The 18022-nt window shown below is 46.4% G+C and overlaps 1 protein-coding gene across 1 annotated transcript; it reads right to left on the bottom strand.

The window, feature by feature from the left end:
- Nucleotides 1-12831: 12831 nt before the first annotated feature.
- LOC125523473 (putative F-box/FBD/LRR-repeat protein At4g03220) lies at nt 12832-14393 on the bottom strand. Its single transcript, XM_048688508.1, has one exon. It carries the CDS (start codon nt 14306-14308, stop codon nt 13172-13174), a length of 1137 nt encoding a protein of 378 aa, XP_048544465.1. The 5' UTR covers nt 14309-14393; the 3' UTR covers nt 12832-13171.
- Nucleotides 14394-18022: the final 3629 nt, after the last annotated feature.

Raw genomic sequence — 18022 nt, 5'->3', positions numbered from 1 at the left:
GACCCCTCATATCTTTTCTATATGTCCGGACTGTCCATGAACTCTCGTATCCATCTCAAATTTGGGGAGAATATGAGGGCTCGCTGACACGCCCGGATGCGTCCGGTCAATCTGCCACGTAGAACACAGACTCACTCCGGATTATCTTTTACCTTTCTTTATTCATTCTTATCTTTCTTTATCTTCATCTCCGTCAACACATGAAGAAAAAAAGAACATTATAACTGCGTGGATGAATAAAATAGGCGCTTAAAACAAACGCGCCCAGTCATTGATCGGGCGTGTCCACGGGCGTCTGAGAGATCGAATTAGAGGTACATGGTGTTGAAATATATTGTCCGTCTCCCTTTATCAGTTCGGACTTTTGGAGCAACTGGCTGGAGCATGAATTCAATATGATATTCGAGCCAAGAGGTATCTCATGTTAATATATTTTTCGGTGAACGTTGTTGCTGCTGATAAATTCCCTACTTAACTGCCGGGTCCACATCCACAGCTAGATATTTTTCAGAGAAAGCAAAATTATCCTTTGCCCCCAATTCTATGTCGGTGCCATCCTTTTCCTGCTCACTTGCCTCTGCATCATACTCAATGAAGAAGCTGAGATAAGCTAGGTCCAGTTGTTTGAGTAGTTGATGTGCTGAAATCATTAGGTAGTCTCCTTGTTTAACAATATAAACCGACATCAACACGGTCCTTGTTACTCAAGTGTTTACCCAACCGAGTGTGGCTGTTCAACACGCACGGACATTGCGCCCCTGTTACACCCACGATCGAAAACTTAGCAAAACAAAAAAAAAATGAAACTTTACAAATCCGATTATGAGCAAATGTTTTAGGTGCTTGCAAAGTTTTGTAGCCAAATGACATCTAAGGAACTCCGTACAAAAAATAAACAAACTTTATACACACAAAAAAAATCTGAAACATGGGTGCCGAGCAAGAGTTTGTATTTTATTTCATATGAAGATCATTTAATGTTATTTGGCGACCAAACTTTACAAGATTGTAAAACATTTGCTCATAATCAATACCACGAAGTTTTAGATTTTTCTAAATTTATTTATTATGTTGTTCATTGCGTGGGTGCATCATAAATGGATGCAGCCACTACTTTCCCTTACCCAATATCATGGCCAATGGCTTGTCATTCTTTACATTATGATATTTTTTCAAAGTGTCGTCTACAGTCAATCGATATTCAAACCCTGACCCTATACCATCCGCCATGCATTGGCTTCCTAATCTATGATATTTTTTCAAAGTATTGTCTACAGTAGATCGATATTGAAACACCGACCCTACCATCGGCCATGCATTGGCATCTAAGGAAGCAATAGAAAATGCCGATGTTCTCTGACTGCGTCGCCGTCGGTGTTCTCGGCTCGTGCGGTATCCATCTCCACAAGAGCAGAGGGGTAAGCTTAGGGCATGGCAGCAGTGAGGTGGCGGCGACGGAGGAGCAGCTGGCAAAGGATGACGCCCGGCGCTGTGCGAGCGGATGGTGAAGATGACTGAGGCTGTATTCGAACGCGAAGGGATGGACGGGGCTATACCGTCAGACTCGAGCGAGGGGAAAGTATCAAGTGATACCATCCCTTACATGCTACTATGATATCAATTAAAAAAATCTGAAAAAAAATCATCGATGTTCATGACATATATGTCGACAACCCCTAAAGAATTCAGATCAAAATTCTACATACACATGAAGAAACAAAGAAGACAAATCCATCATGAATGTATCAAAGGAAGACAAAAGCAAAAATAACACTATTCACACCTGAATTTGTCTTTTTGTTTCTCCGTGTATATTTCAAATTTTGATCTGAACTTTTTTTGTTTCTCCATGTATATTTCAAATTTTGATCTGAAATTTTCGTGAACATCCATGATTTTTTTCAGAATTTTTTGACAAGTTTAAATTTGAATTTTTTAAGTTGGTATCATGAATTCATGGTAGCATACAAGGGTGGTAGCATACTATAAGGGCTAGTATCATCTGATACTTTCCCCAAGCGATGTCATGCAGTGGCTTCGCTCCAAGGTTTCAGCCCTTCTCCACAATTTGCATAAAGTTGCCGCCAGCCATCAGATTTCTATGCTAGCTAGTGGCACAATCATAATTTCCCTTACCTTTATACCTTCCCTAATCAACAAATGATACCTGATGCCCATAGGCACTTCATCTCTCCTTCTCCCCATTTCAATGAGAAGCTATGCACTGTTCCCTTCACATGGATGGCAGTGCTATATAAATCACCGTAGTAATAGCACCATGAGACCGTGAGTGAGCTAATTCGATCCATCCAAAACATTCGGATCCAGTGATCTGGTCCATGTATTCTGTTTTCCCGCTGCTTCCTTCTATCAATCAATGCAAGCCAGCAACATGATGGATCTTTCAAAAAAAAATTCAGAGCAGAAACACTTGCAAATACTGGCACATGCATGCTTGACTATCCAACATTCCTCTCTCCCACTAATGCCATATATAAATAGGCCATGGCTAACATTTACGAATTAACCCACTTCCAGCCAGCAGCTCCATCACAATAGCAAAACAACACTAGCTTATGGGTTGAAACCACCAAGCAAAATCCTGAAACCAGTCGTCTGATAAGCAAATTTGACGTTGAGAGTCATGTCGACGCACCACTTTGGCTGCTGTGCTCTGGCCCTTCATGGAAAGGAGGTCAGTCAATATCTTAACATGTAAACATGAAAATCGTTGTGTTTATAAAGATTATTTGCAATACTCAATATAGCAAACAAAACCATCTATGAACTAGCAGCATGCAGAAAAACAACAGAACAATTGCTCATCACATCACTAGAACTCCCTTTTCTTGACAATCACAGTACCTGCAGGAGTTTGCTAATATTTTGCAAGTGCAGCGAATAGAGAAGATTGCATATACCAAAAAGGGCCACAAACTAGAAAGGTTAAATAATTCATTACCCCCTATTCCACCATTCAGCAATCATTTCGAAAAGAAAGAAATCTGGGGATTTATGCACACTAATTCAGCAGTTTTATTCCCTCAAAAAATCAGTATTATCAGCCAATTATGGGGATACGGGCACAACCAAACTTCAGTTACTCGAAAACCAATATAACATCTGCAAACTGGACACCGAACACCCATGTAGATGGTGTGAATGAATTTATGGAAAATGAGAGTTTAGTATTTTGGGAACAGAAAAAGGGCAGCCGTGTGCATGTAGCTCCCGCTTGCGCAGGGTCCGACCACTTTGGGAACAGAACCTAAAGAAAATACTAGTACAAAGACCGCAAAAACATTCCCTAAACCTACAGAGCTTTACAACAAAGATAGCATGAGGAAACCTAAAACTAAGACAACCTGGAATTAATAATTGGCACTTAGCAAAATATAGATACAAGTCTGACAGAGATAATGCATGGGATTAAGCAACAGAGGCATGGAGTTTCAACAATATGCAAAACAGAAATAGTTGTTGCATTCGGGAGCGTGATAATCATGTATTTAGAATCTGCTTACCAGAACTAGGAACAACACTGCATTCCACATAAGGGTACTCCTTGAAGATGTCATATATTTTTGTGCACAAACCGTTACTTGCTGTGACATCATCTGAAAGCTTCACAGCTATTCTTTTCAGCATTGGTGTGCATTTGAATATTTGTCTCAAGAAATCAAATTCATGCTCCTGTCCTTCAAAGACATTGATTTTCACTTCTTCAAGATTGATCAAGGTGATAGTTTCGCTTCTCCAGTTCTTAGGCTCATCACAGGGACAATTTACTGGGCATGCTATTGCTTTCTCCCCCTAAAAGAAATATGAATAACTACAGCGTGTTATACTCTTTGAAAATATCATCTCAAAACTGTACCTGGATTTGCCTTTTTGCTTCATATATTTCAGATATAAGCAGAGGAAAGAATTACCAGTCCTATCTTAAGAATTTTTGTAGCAGTACGAATCCGATGAATCGCCAGGAGGCGAAACACAAATGCTCCAAAAGCGTGCCCGCTTGTTTTGAAAGAGTTGAAATGTAGATCCAAGACAGAGAAGTTACAAACCACTAGATGTTTCTCTATTTCTTGCGCAAGGCTGAGCTCGGTGCGTGAAAAACTAAATGAGTGCTGGTGCTGCAAAAACAATTTGAGAGTAATATCAGCAATAAGTTTAATCCGTTAAGAGAGACCTGAAGGATTGGAGTATCACCAAAGAGCTAGCTATGGACAGGGGTGCGTGGAAGCTTGCTATCCATGTGCCAGAGCCATGAGTTGGTTGCGAGATCTTATGGGTTTCACCTCTAGCCTACCCCAACTTGTTTGGGACTAAAGGCTTTGTTGTTGTTGTTTGTATCAGCAATAAATTTAATAAGTATAGTTGGCAACTCCAGGAAGTAAATTGAGCAGGCCAAGGAACGCACAAGACAGTCCATCCACAGGCACAGGGCATTGCTCTCCGTCTCTAACCTCACCATCGCAAGGCCCCAAAGGCCAATCCCAGCAGCTACCTTGGAATAGTGGCATAGCCACAGAACCTTCTCCACCATAGGTGCCAAGATGGACAACCTGAGCTCGCGGCGAGTGTCTAAGGATAATGTCAATTGCTTAAGCGTGGGGGCCTCGATATCCACACTCCCTGTCTTGATCTCTAGAACGAGCCCCTGCAGGGACGCGGAGCGGATGGCGTCGCCGAGCAAACAGTCGGTCGCCCTTAGCACGCGCAGGCGCGTTCAATGGAGGAGCAAGTCGGCAACGTCCACGCAGCAGCGAGAGAGGGACAGCACCTCCAGAGCAGGGAACATGTAGCAGCTTGCCGGTGGGTCGGCCAAGAGGGAGAGGTCCAACTCCAACTCCAACCCAGATAGGTCGATGGAGGTGGCTCGGTGGAAGCAGGGGAGGTCCACCTTTGGGGGATAGCACAATAATAAGTCAGGTGTCAAGCGGGCAAGTGGGCCGAGAGAGACGTTGAAGCGAAGCTCCACCGGCGAGAGCCCCGCGGCGGCGCGGAGCAGTGAGGAGACGCCGGCCGCGTACTGCAGGTAGTATAGCAGCTCACGCCGAGGAACAGGCGGGGGCACCTCGGAGTGGATGTCGAGGAGGAACAACACGCCGGGAGCGTGGACGAGGGAGTCGAGCGCCGATTGGAGCGAGTGGAGCGCGAGGTCGCGGAAGGTGAAACCGGTGAGGCGGGTCCAGAGGCGGCTCCACCGGCGGGAGAGGAGGCTGGTGCGCGCGGCGGCGCGGGCGCAGCGGAGGCGGGCGAGGACCTGGAGAAGCAGATCCTCCGGGAGGGCGCTGATGAGATCGGCTCCTCCTCCGGTTGGAACTAGCTCGGGAAGGCCGCCGTGGTGTGCTCCTTCCTCCATTGTTGCAAACCTTAGTGCGCCGCGCACTTCTTTCAAATCCAAATCGCCGCAATTGCTCGGCGGTGAGATTTTCTGTTTGAACAGGTTTCTTTGGCAAAACCTTAGGTTTCTTGGGTTGTCTGCAAACCGGAGCCTGCAGGCGCTTCAGCTGGGCTCGGCCCGTTTAGCTCTTTCGTTCGCGTTTTCAAAGCGCGAAAAATCGATGAACTTTTTTCAAATTTTATAAACATTTTTTCAAATTTGATGAACTTTTTTCAAATTCGATGAACTTTTTTCAAGATTGATGAATTGTTTCTTCAAATTTATGAACTTTTTTCAAAATCGATGAACTATTTTTTCAAACTCGATGAACTTTTTTCAAAGCTGATGTCTTTTTTTTGAAAATGATGAACTTTTTTTCGAGAACGATGAACTTTTAAATTTTTCCCAAAATCGGTGAACTTTTTTATGTTTGTGAACTTTTCTTCAAAAATGATGAACTATTTCTCAAAATCGATGAATCTTTTTTAAGTTTGTGAACTTTTGTCTCAAAATCAATGAATGATTTTAAATTAACGATTTTTTTAAAATAAATTTTTTAAATGATAAATTAATCACGTGGCTATACTAATTCATGTACCGTTAGCGCTATTGAAATCACAGTTGTCCAATTGCTGTGGTGGTCAGCTTAGCTCGAACAATACCTGACTTCACGAGCGTTGCACGCCAGCTACATGTTCGGGCGCTTAAGGCGCCGAACAGGAGCTCCCAGTTTCTTTTTCAAGATTGACCCGCTTACTTTATTTATTTATTTAGAATTTTTTTGACCGACTTTGTTATACCAACTCGAACGCGACTATGTCGGCCAAACAACACATACAGTTTTTCGGGCTGGACCGGGCCAAAAGAGGCTCAGCTTGGTCGCAAATTGGCCCAGCGTTTTAACCTCTCGGGGTGAGCTGGTTGGAGCACGTGACTTGGTGCTCATTTCTCAATAAAAAAGTGACTTGGTGTTCTCCCCTAAAAAAAGTTACTTTTTTGCGAGAGAAAAAAGCATGACTTGGTGCTCAAGTAGCACCACTCAAGGTGGCAGTCGAGTCGGGTTTGGTCAGGTAGACCTCAACCAGACCCATGCCCGAAACGCAACTGGGTGCATAGCCAAACCCACGACCCTACCCATGGGTCTTAGGCTAGACCCATGCCCGAACCCGCCGGGTCACCCGACCAAATTGGGCACCCATCGGGTCAGGGCAATAAGAAACTCTTTTTGTATTGTCTGCTTCGAAAGAAGTCAGTAGGCATCCAACCCTTCCTTTTCTACTACCACAAGCGACGTGGAACTATCTCAATCAGAACTACTGTAGTACTGCACTGGAATGGATGAGCCGCCAGAGTCAAGTGGAACATGGCCCAAGTGATTTTAGCTTGCACGCGCAAACCATGGGTCGGGTGCTTCTCTTTTTTGAAGGATGGGTCAGGTCTTTCTCTCTTTACTTGCGCATGAGCCTCACGCACGTATTCTTTTTCTCATGTGTTCTGTGTTAGGTGCTTGGCCTGTATATTCATACATTCACCCTACATTTCTCTCCTCTGTTTCTCTGTGCCTTGTGCATACATACTAAATAATTAGTTAATAATTACAAGTTTTCACTAGGTCACATACATGTCACATTAATCGGGTAGCCCATCGGATAATCCATGGGTATAGGCGTGTACCCATACCCTACCATCACTACGCGCACATGGAGACCCATACCCTACCCATTCGGGTCGAGTGCCCATGGGCACGCGTACCTATGGGTGGAATTGCCGGGTTGAAGCACCACCATCGTCTTAGGCCTAACATGCACTATCACCATTAGTCCCCCATAACGAGTGTGTGGTTTTATGCACGTTGCATCAAAGGAATGGAAGGAGCTCCACTCACATTTCCTTCCAATGGATGTAGAAGCCATCCGCCAGGTCCCACTAAGTATGGTCCATCAGAGTGATTGCCGGGCCTGGCATGGAAAGAGCAGCTCTTTCTCATTGAGATCGACATATATGATGCTTCTATAGACTAAGATGCAATGCAAGGACTGGAGGCAAGTAGCTACGGCGAGCTCAAACAAAAAAGGAGATGAGAAATTTTGGCGTGGGTTGTGGAAGGTTAAAGTCCCGGCCAAACTGAAAGTGTTTGCATGGAGACTAGCAAGGGCATCTTTGCCCACGGGAGAGGTCGGAAAGGATCGTAAAATGGCACAATCAGCGGCATGTTCGATTTGCAACGTTGTGGTAGATTCCTGGTGGCACGCTTTACTCGATTGCGATATGACAAAGAGTGTATGGGCGCTATGTGAGGATGACGCTGCAGTTCCTTTTGTTTGGGGCAAATTTTAACATGGTCCCTCTTACCTCCTTTTTTTACATATGAGGTAAGAAGGTAAGAGTCAATCAAGCCATTCATTAATGAGATCAACGGCTAAGATCTATTTTATACTCTTACCTCTCATATGAAAAGAGGGGGTAAGAGGGACCATGTTAAAACTGCTCAAGTACATAACACTATCCAGCGTCTTGCTCAAGCTAAATAGCCATAGCTTGGCATCCTGCGTTTCATCACCAAGCTAAATAGTACATAACACTATGTACTTATGTTTGTGGAGGTCTTGGTGACCCTTTGGGTGATATGGTGGGCTCGGCGTCGAGCAATTCATGAGGGGGAATTTCAGAGCCCTTGGTCCACAAACTTGTTCATCGGACAATGCCTTGAGTAGGTCGAGTACTGCAGCAGAAGGACACCACCTGCTCGGGCTACCACTAGGGCTCCGTACGAGAAGGAAACCAGCAAAGTGGGTTCGGCCTGGCCCAGGCATGGTGAAACTTAATGTTGATGGAGCTGGCCAAAACAACGAACAAAGGGGCGGTCAGAGTTGTCTACAAGAGTGAAGATGGACATTTCCTGGGTGCTTCGGATGTTGTGTTACCTGGGGTGATGGATCCAACGACCCTGGAAGCTCATGCATGCAGGGAGGCCACGGAGATCTTTCGGTGGCCACTGAAGTCCGCAGCAAGGCCGTCGTCTCGGGCCAGAGTGATCATCGCAAGGACCAACACTAGCGGCTGCAGAGCGGTCACGACGCTCTTGGCCACGACCCCTTGTTGGATCTAAACATAGACCGGCCCACAATGGCAACCTAGCTAGCCCCCGACCAGACATGGCAAGGGAAGACACGCCCTGTATTGCACGTCCATGGTCAAATCTGGGAAAGAACCCGCCCACGTCGACATCCCCGGCCAGCCAGCCATGGCCAGATCTGGGCAGGGAAGAGCAGGTCGCGGCGGTCGATTGCCGATGGCCCGGGATGGGGCAGCTGCAGCCCTCCTGGCCACACCGTCAAAACCTAGCACCCCTAGTTCGCGGTGGAGAACGGAGCCCAACCGGCGGCCATGAACACGGGCACCACAAGGAGACGAACGACTACGTCGGGCGAAGGGAAGGACACAACAAAGGGAGAGAAGTCCTGCCGTCACTGCCTTCCGCATGGGGCTTCGCCTGGTGGCGGCGAGAGGATAGAGGAGGAATAGGGGCCCCAGAGACGGCGAAGATTGGAACACTACCCGTGTTGGCCCGTTGAGGACAATGCAGGAGCCTTGTTTGCTTCACCCTTTTTATTTTTTCGAAAACACTAACGCCCATACGTGTGGGTGTTACCCAACTCGCCCACACGTCTGAATCGTCGTTCACTGTCTTTTGCACGAATCTTGACACGAAAAGGTGAATTTAGTGTGTCACGTAGGGCGGGGCTGGTGTGTGGGCGTTAGAGAGTTTGCCCACACGCCCGCACCACGTTGTTTGCCAGCTGCATTGTATAGAAGAACTGCTTTTCGCCCACACAGCCACCAACTAGGTCATGCGCGTGTGGGCGAACTGCTTTTCGCCCACACGACACTACTATCTTGTGGATGGCAACTGCAGTTACGCGAACGTGGCAACTCGATACACACACATGACAACTGTGATTCTTTGCTACATGGCAACTGCAGTTACGCGAACGTGGCAACTCGGTACACACATGGCAACTGTGATTCTTTGCTACACGGCAACTGCAGTTGCGCGTACGTGGCAACCAGATAAACACACATGGCAACTGTGATTAACAATACATGACAACTATGGTTGGACCACACGTGGCAACTAGGTAAACACACATGGCAACTACTATTTTGACCATATGTGGCAAGTAGTTAATCACACACGGCAACTACGGTTTGATTACACGCGGCAACTACCATAAATTAGACATGGCAATTATAGTTAACCAAAATGGATAGAGTTGCCATGCTTTTACAACTACACTTGCCATCCCGGATGACTACATCTGCCAATCAGGATGGCAACTAAATCGTCATCCCGCGGGGTAACTAACGTAGCTGCGTCAGGACGTGTGGGCATTTTTGCTTCGTGCCACACGCACGGAGTGGAGATGAGTAGTACTTGTTGGGCGTGTGGCACGAAGTAGCCGCGCCCACACATGTGGCAATTCTAATGTCCGCCCACACACAGTCCGTGTGGGCTGCCTCCTGCTCACACCACACATGATGTGTGGGCGCATGTCGTATATGTCACACGTGTGGCAGTTATCGGCGTCCTATTTGTTTGGTCGGACTTGTTACTTTTGGTTGTGCATATCTATGCAGAGGCAGAGGTCCGGCATCGCTCTTCATGTTATATATCCACATGATACTATATTTAAGTTAATAAAAGTGCCCTTTGTAGAAACGATCTTCTTTTTGTCGGATGGACTACAGTTGTTTAGTTTCTCTTCACAGAAGGATGCTCTCTTGCAGGAGCTTCGAGCTAGATGATAAAATGCTCAGCGTGGACACACAGGCGCGTGACCAATGGAAACCTCAAGTTCAGCGCAAAATCGAGCGATTTTCAGGTCTCATGGGCATCAAAGAAACGCTGCCCAGGCAGTTGCGGACACACCAACACCATTTCAAATTAACCACATGAGCTCGGTTATCATCCGTAGCGACGGTGGACAGCCAACAGGTCCATCCCAAACACAACAAAGGCAGCAACACACAAACAAGTACACTCAACTGACCACATTCATGAATCCAATAATGCGGGACTGCTCAATCGCGGTCATCATTCATGAATCCAAATGTACCCACTGTATACATGTTTTGCTACCTGCCCAGAATTTACAATGAACAGATGTATGTATTCCTCATTTGAGGATTGTATGCATTCCTCCAAAAAAAAAGTATGGTTCAGAGCTCTAATAGCAAGTCAGAGATCATGTCACCAAATATGCCCACCGCATACATGTTGCAACGTGCCGACAATGCACAGCGAACAGATGTACGCATTCCTCTTCGCTTCTAATACCATAAAAGCTCAAATCTACAATCTGCAGGGCATGAGCTTTCGATGTTGCCCAATGAAGGGTCCTCAGCCTCCGAGGCTATTGTCAAAACTGTAAGACCCGGTGCCCGTTGCAGGAGTTGTTCCACAACGTAAACTTCACCTGCATCCCCATCAAAATTGATGATATACACTTCTCTCAGAGCCAGCATCAGAACGCCCTCGGCTCCTGGCTCAGTGTGGCAAATGCAGTTTGGCGAACAGTAACTTCGGACCTGGAAGGAGAGCAGAGCACACCAGGTGCGTTAGAAATGGCAGAGACAAAACTGGAACAGAAGATGCATGAGTCTAGCCCATCATGGCCAGTGTAAAAGCTTTTAATTGCCATGCTACAGAATAAGCAAACGGTAAGCGCGACAAATCTTTAATTTAGCGCTATCATTTGAAAACAATTCAAGTTCCGAGGTTCGCCAGTGTAACTGACTCACCATCAAGGAAATATCAGAGATGCAGTAATCACGTGATCAAGCACAAGCAGTATTTTCAAAAATCTCCCACCTCATGGAATAACAGATTACCTATCTTGCCCATTTTCAGGCACAATGATATTACTGACTATATCATACGAAGTGAAAAACATTTGCACGTTGGACAACGATTTTAGCCACCTCGTTTTAAACTCATAACTGAACCGAAGATGCATGGAACAAAAATAACTGTGCAGTGCAAATGGTATTGGCGAGTATAAACCGGAACGATAGACGCTAGTAACTAATTTGGTGTTTACAATCACAATACAGAAAGTGTAAGAAACTCTAAAAGAAAGATATATACTGGTACTTGATAATATATGTACACTTTATACTAACTACACCTACCAAGTTTTTGTCCGAAAAAATGAGGGAGCACCCCTGGCCTCTGCAACTATTCCTATTAATTAACTCGTATCAAGAGCTTTTCCTTATCCTTATTATGATGTTAATGCACCTTCCTAGTAATGCTCTTATTTTTCCGCTGTATGTCCTCAACATGTCTATGCTCTCCTAGTCCTAACAGAGAAGGGAACTTAGTTCTAGTCCAATACACAATGGGCATTCATGTTCATGCACACCATTGGACACCAGCTATACTGGAATTTATGTGTCACTTAAAAATCATTAGTGTGCTCTGGTTCCCAATTATATAAGAAATATAAATGCATTGCTCAATTTAACAGCCGGTGTGTAACTTCAGTCGTTCAACAGATTGTAACCATAGGGTGCTGAAAATGCTGAATACAGGTATACTACAGAGGGTATGATTACCTCATCTCGGATTTCGAATGATAGGCGCAGCTCTCTTATACCATGACACTTCGTGAGAAACCGCAGTACACTTCTTTCAAAAGCATGTTCATTTGTTTCTAAGGATAACCCCAAGATATCCACATTAGGGATGACTATGTCTTCCATCAGGAGCAACGAGCTATCCATCCTCGGCTGATTCATTGGAAGTCAAAAAAGGTGAGCCCATAAAAATGATCCTCAGTGAATTTACACTCTGAGTAACAGATTGAGAAACTACATCAGCCTTAACATTCGATCTTTTCCTTGTATACTCTGAGAATCCTTGCAATATATACATATCTAAAAACCACCAGTAGAATATCTTACGCATAAGTCAAAAGGCACAGTAGCATATTCTACAAAACCAACAATGCTGCTCCTGAAGGATACTTGCACATGTACAGACGTGCAAAGTCAAACCACTTGAAGTATATCCTACAATACCAACAGTGCTGTTTCTGAGCTCCTATTTTCTGCTTTCCTGAACGACACTCGCAAACTCAAACCACTGAATGAATATTCTACAATACCAACGGTGCTGTTTCTGAACTCCCATTTTCTGCTTTATTGAACGATACTTGCACATGTACAAACAAAAACTCAAACCACTTGAAGTATATCCTACAATACTGACAATGCTGTTTCTGACCACCTATTTCCTGATTTCCTGAAGGATACTTGCATATGTACAAACTTGCAGACTCAAACCACTGAATGTACATTCTACGACACCAAAGGTGCTGTTTCTGAACTCTTATTTTCTGGTTTATTGAACGATACTTGCACATGTACAAACACAAACTCAAACCACTTGAAGCATATCCTACAATACCGACAATGCTGTTTCTGACCACCTATTTCCTGATTTCCTGAAGGATACTTGCAAACTCAAACCACTAGAAGCATATTCTACAATACCAACAATGCTATTTCGGAACTCCTATTTGCTGCTTTCCTGCTCTAATTATGCTTGTGCACTTCCATACTAGTCAACAGTTACTTAACCATCTTGTGCATGTGTCGTTTGATGTACTTCCCCACCCGATTGTAATTTCTCACACTCCTTCTATCAATGAAAAGATACGTATGATCTTGCCTCGTTACAATACAATTTTATCTCAATGGCACACTGATCGATATTATTCAAGGAGAGAATAATTTATGCTCATGAATAACATTGCACAGTTTAAGTCCAAGAGGAGACCGTAAAAATAATTGTATCCAAGAGGAAGAAAAGGCACTCACACCAAGAGTCATCTCAAGCTCAAGGTGGTGAACTGCTGCAAAGCGACCAAGAAACCCTGCACATATCTGAGCCATCTGAAAACCTCGCCAACGATGTGTGTCCATAGGAGGTGCTCCGAGCGTCTGGAGGCATGGCATCTCTCCGAGGTGGACAGACTCTAGATCATAAGGCCCATTCCACCTGAACACCTCTAATCTCTCTGCAGTAATGCTGGCAACTGGTTTGAGAGAATCATAGAAGCAGCGTACCACATCTAGCTGATGGAGCCCTGGAGCCGTGATGTGGAGACGCTCAAGCCCCATGAGATAGGACAGATCAATAGATACCAGAGACTTGGAGTTGAGCGTCAGCACGTTCATGTCACGGACGCTGCTCATGGTTAGTTCTTGCAAGGACGGGAGCATGGTGTCGCTGATGAGAAACTGGCCCCGGGACTGGAAGTTCTGCAACCGCATCAGCCTAAGCGCGTCGAAGACGCCGACCCGTGGCAGCTCCAGGGTAAGAAACCCGAGGCGAAGTCGAATCTCTGTGGCTCTCCTGAAGCAGGGCATCTCGGACGCCTCGCCGTCGTGCCGTGGTCGTCGTCCCCGAAAGAGCTCTTCCATTTCGTCCGACACGGCGCGGCTGTCGTCGAGGTGGAGCCGGCCGCAGAGGAGGGGCGCGGCGAGGGAAAGCCAGGCGAAGGTCTCCCGCGCGTCCACCTGGTAGGGCGAGACGGCGAGGCTCTGGATGTCGTGCGCCTCCGGGGCGGCGAGGGCCTCGTAGGCCGCGAGGGCACGGGCGGGCACGGAGGGGTGTACGCCGTCGAAGAAGAGGTGGGGAAGCTGGGCCCATACGCCGCGCCATCTCCGGGATAGGACGCTCGTCGCGACGGCTTCCTTGGTGCGGAGGCGGAGGAGGATGTCGACGAGGAGGTGGTCGGGGAGGCGGCTCAAGAAATCCACGCCGCCTCCAGGGACCGCGGCGGCGGCGCCGGGGACGGCCGCGGGGGCGAGCGCGGCGGCCTTGTTGGGGGGCTCGCCGTTGCTTTCCATGGGGGCTCGGGATTTGGGATTTCTCCCTCCTGGTTCTGGTTCTTTGTTCTTGAGCGAGCGGGCTCCGGGGCGGGGAAGGCGACCTCGGTGGGGAAATGTTGAAGAGAGCCGTTGGGCGGAAACCTGCTCCTTTCCCTTTTATATTTTACGAAAAAATCAACGGGAAATTGTTTTGTTGGGATTTTGTGAGGAACAATACCAAAAGTGAAAATTAGGGATTTATGCAAAATTCTGTCCATAGCATACAACTTAATTTCAAGTGCAACGTAAATTAAATAGGAAAAACACTCAATGTCAACCGGCTGAAAATGGATATCACGTCCGTCGCTTCCTCTACACAACACGTGTCCCTATGGGCTCTACATATGTATCCATCTGATTTTTTGAAATAGAACTTAGTTGCATCGTATTCCACGACTCTCTCCTCTCTCTCGCATCTCTCCTCCCCAGATAGAATGAGACGCTACCAGTCGGCTTCCGCCACGCGCTCACGCGCGCCCATGCTCGCCATCGACCCGCGTCGGTAGTCGTCATTCGCCGGTGAGGTAGGCCTTCACCGCCGTCCTTCACTTCCTGCTATTTTTCGTTGACGGCTCGCTCACCTCAAGTTGCTTTTCAGGCGAGGCACGACTCATCAGCGTGCTTCTGCAACAGCAGGTGCGACGACTCTACAGACCTGTTGCGGTCGGCGGTGACGCGCTAGACGCAGGCAACGATGGCGACGCTTCTGCACATTGTTTCCAGTTGCAAAATTTTTTGCAACATTATCTATGTTGCAAAAGTTTTTCCACAAATCACCATTGTTGTAACAAAAGTGAAGACAAAAAACCTATGTTGCAAAAAACGGCAACATATCCTATGTTGCAAAAAAAACACTGCAACACGACATCTGTTGAAAAAAAAAATCCACACCCCAACCTATGTTGCAAAAAAATCCGCAACACAACCTCTATTGCAAATGTTTTTTACAACAAGATCTCTGTTGCGAAGTAGAGGAAACATTCAACCGATAGATTGTGTCAGATCTGACAGCTTGCAAGGTGGCAGATCTTTTAATAATATCTGTCGGCCTAAGCACAACAACCCCCATTAAATAGTACATAAATTAAACATGACATAATTCATATGGTTCATCTAGATTCCGTGTGCTTCATGTCGACGCAGTCGCCGGTCCACCTCATCTTTGATGGCCTTGGGGTTCTTAGCACGATGACTAGTTGGCTGGGCGGGAAGTTCGCTTGCGTAGGCTGGACAACAAATCAAGACCATGGTCGCTTATTTGATCCTAACCGTAGAACGTGTTCCTAAGGTTAATGTCCTATGGTTTTCTAGGATGAATGTGATGTGAAATCCTAAAAGGAGCACCCAATTAGTAAACAAGTATAAGAAATAACATGATTGATTCCTCGGCTTACGTCAAGAAAAGAGTGAAGTGCATCATAGTGTTGGAAATATGTCCTAGAGGCAATAATAAATTAGTTATTATTATATTATATTTCATTGTTCATGATAATCGTTCATTATCCATGCTAGAATTGTATTGATAGGAAACTCAGATACATGTGTGGATACATAGACAACACCATGTCCCTAGTAAGCATCTAGTTGACTAGCTCGTTGATCAATAGATGGTTACGGTTTCCTGACCATGGACATTGGATGTCGTTGATAACGGGATCACATCATTAGGAGAATGATGTGATGGACAAGACCCAATCCTAAGCCTAGCACAAAGATTGTGTAGTTCGTATGCTAAAGCTTTTCTAATGTCAAGTATCATTTCCTTAGACCATGAGATTGTGCAACTCCCGGATACCGTAGGAATGCTTTGGGTGTACCAAACGTCACAACGTAACTGGGTGGCTATAAAGGTTCACTACAGGTATCTCCGAAAGTGTCTGTTGGGTTGGCACGAATCGAGACTGGGATTTGTCACTCCGTGTAAACGGAGAGGTATCTCTGGGCCCACTCGGTAGGACATCATCATAATGTGAACAATGTGACCAAGGAGTTGATCATGGGATGATGTGTTACAGAACGAGTAAAGAGACTTGCCGGTAACGAGATTGAACAAGGTATCGGGATACCGACGATCGAATCTCGGGCAAGTATCGTACCGCTAGACAAAGGGAATTGTATACGGGATTGATTGAATCCTTGACATCGTGGTTCATCCGATGAGATCATCATGGAACATGTGGGAGCCAACATGGGTATCCAGATCCCACTGTTGGTTATTGGCCGGAGAGTTGTCTCGGTCATGTCTGCATGGTTCCCGAACCCGTAGGGTCTACACACTTAAGGTTCGATGACGCTAGGGTTATAGGGAATAGATATACGTGGTTACCGAATGTTGTTCGGAGTCCCGGATGAGATCCCGGACGTCATGAGGAGTTCCGGAATGGTCCGGAGGTAAAGATTTATATATGGGAAGTCCTGTTTTGGTCGCCGGAAAAGTTTCGGGTTTTATCGGTAATGTACCGGGACCACCGGGAGGGTCCCGGTGGTCCACCAAGTGGGGCCACCAGCCCCGGAGGGCTGCATGGGCCAAGTGTGGGAGGGGACCAACCCCAGGTGGGCTGGTGCGCCCCCCACAAGGGCCCAAGGCGCCTAGGGTTTGGGGAGGGGGCGCCTCCACCTAGCTTGGGGGGCAAGTTTCCCCTCTCCCCCCCTTGGCCGCCACCCTATATGGGTTTGGGGCTGCCGCACCCCTTGGGGTGGAAACCCTAAAGGGGGCGCACCCCCCTCCCTCTCTCCTATATATACTTGAGGACTTTGGGGCTGACAACAGATGAGTTTTGACCTCTCCACGGCGCAGCCCTGCCTCTCTCCCTCCTCCTGTCCCGCGGTGCTTGGCGAAGCCCTGCAGGATTGCGACGCTCCTCCACCACCACCACGCCGTCGTGCTGCTGCTGGATGGAGTCTTCCCCAACCTCTCCTTCTCCCCTTGCTGGATCAAGGCGTAGGAGACGTCACCGGGCTGCACGTGTGTTGAACGCGGAGGTGCCATCCGTTCGGCACTAGGATCTCCGGTGATTTTAATCACGACGAGTACGACTCCATCAACCCCATTCACTTGAACGCTTCCGCTTAGCGATCTACAAGGGTATGTAGATGCACTCTCCTTCCCCTCGTTGCTAGATTACTCCATAGATTGATCTTGGTGATGCGTAGAAAATTTTAAATTTCTGCTACATTCCCCAACAGTGGCATCATGAGCTAGGTCTATGCGTAGTTTCTATGCACGAGTAGAACACAAAGCAGTTGTGGGCGTGGATATTGTCAATTTGCTTGCCGTTACTAGTCTTATCTTGATTCGGCGGCATCGTGCGATGAAGCGGCCCGGACCGACCTTACACGTACTCTTACGTGAGACTGGTTCCACCGACTGACATGCACTAGTTGCATAAGGTGGCTAGCGGGTGTCTGTCTCTCCCACTTTAGTATTCGATGAAAAGGGTCCTTATGAAGGGTAAATAGAAATTGGCATATCACGTTGTGGTTTTGGCGTAGGTAAGAAACGTTCTTGCTAGAAACCTATAGCAGCCACGTAAAAACTTGCAACAACAATTAGAGGACGTCTAACTTGTTTTTGCAGCATATGCCTTGTTATGTGATATGGCCAAAAGGATGTGATGAATGATATATGTGATGTATGAGATTGATCATGTTCTTGTAATAGGAATCACGACTTGCATGTCGATGAGTATGACA

This window comes from Triticum urartu, chromosome 7 (assembly GCF_003073215.2).
Source record: "Triticum urartu cultivar G1812 chromosome 7, Tu2.1, whole genome shotgun sequence".
Classification (NCBI taxonomy): Eukaryota; Viridiplantae; Streptophyta; class Magnoliopsida; order Poales; family Poaceae; genus Triticum; species Triticum urartu.
Note: the sequence above shows the minus strand (reverse complement) of the source record. Positions and strands in the feature narration are given on the sequence as shown.

What these genes read in the sequence shown, in the direction of transcription:
- LOC125523473 (XM_048688508.1), bottom strand. Translation starts at nt 14,308, where the DNA reads ATGGAAAGCAACGGCGAGCCCCCCAACAAGGCCGCCGCGCTCGCCCCC.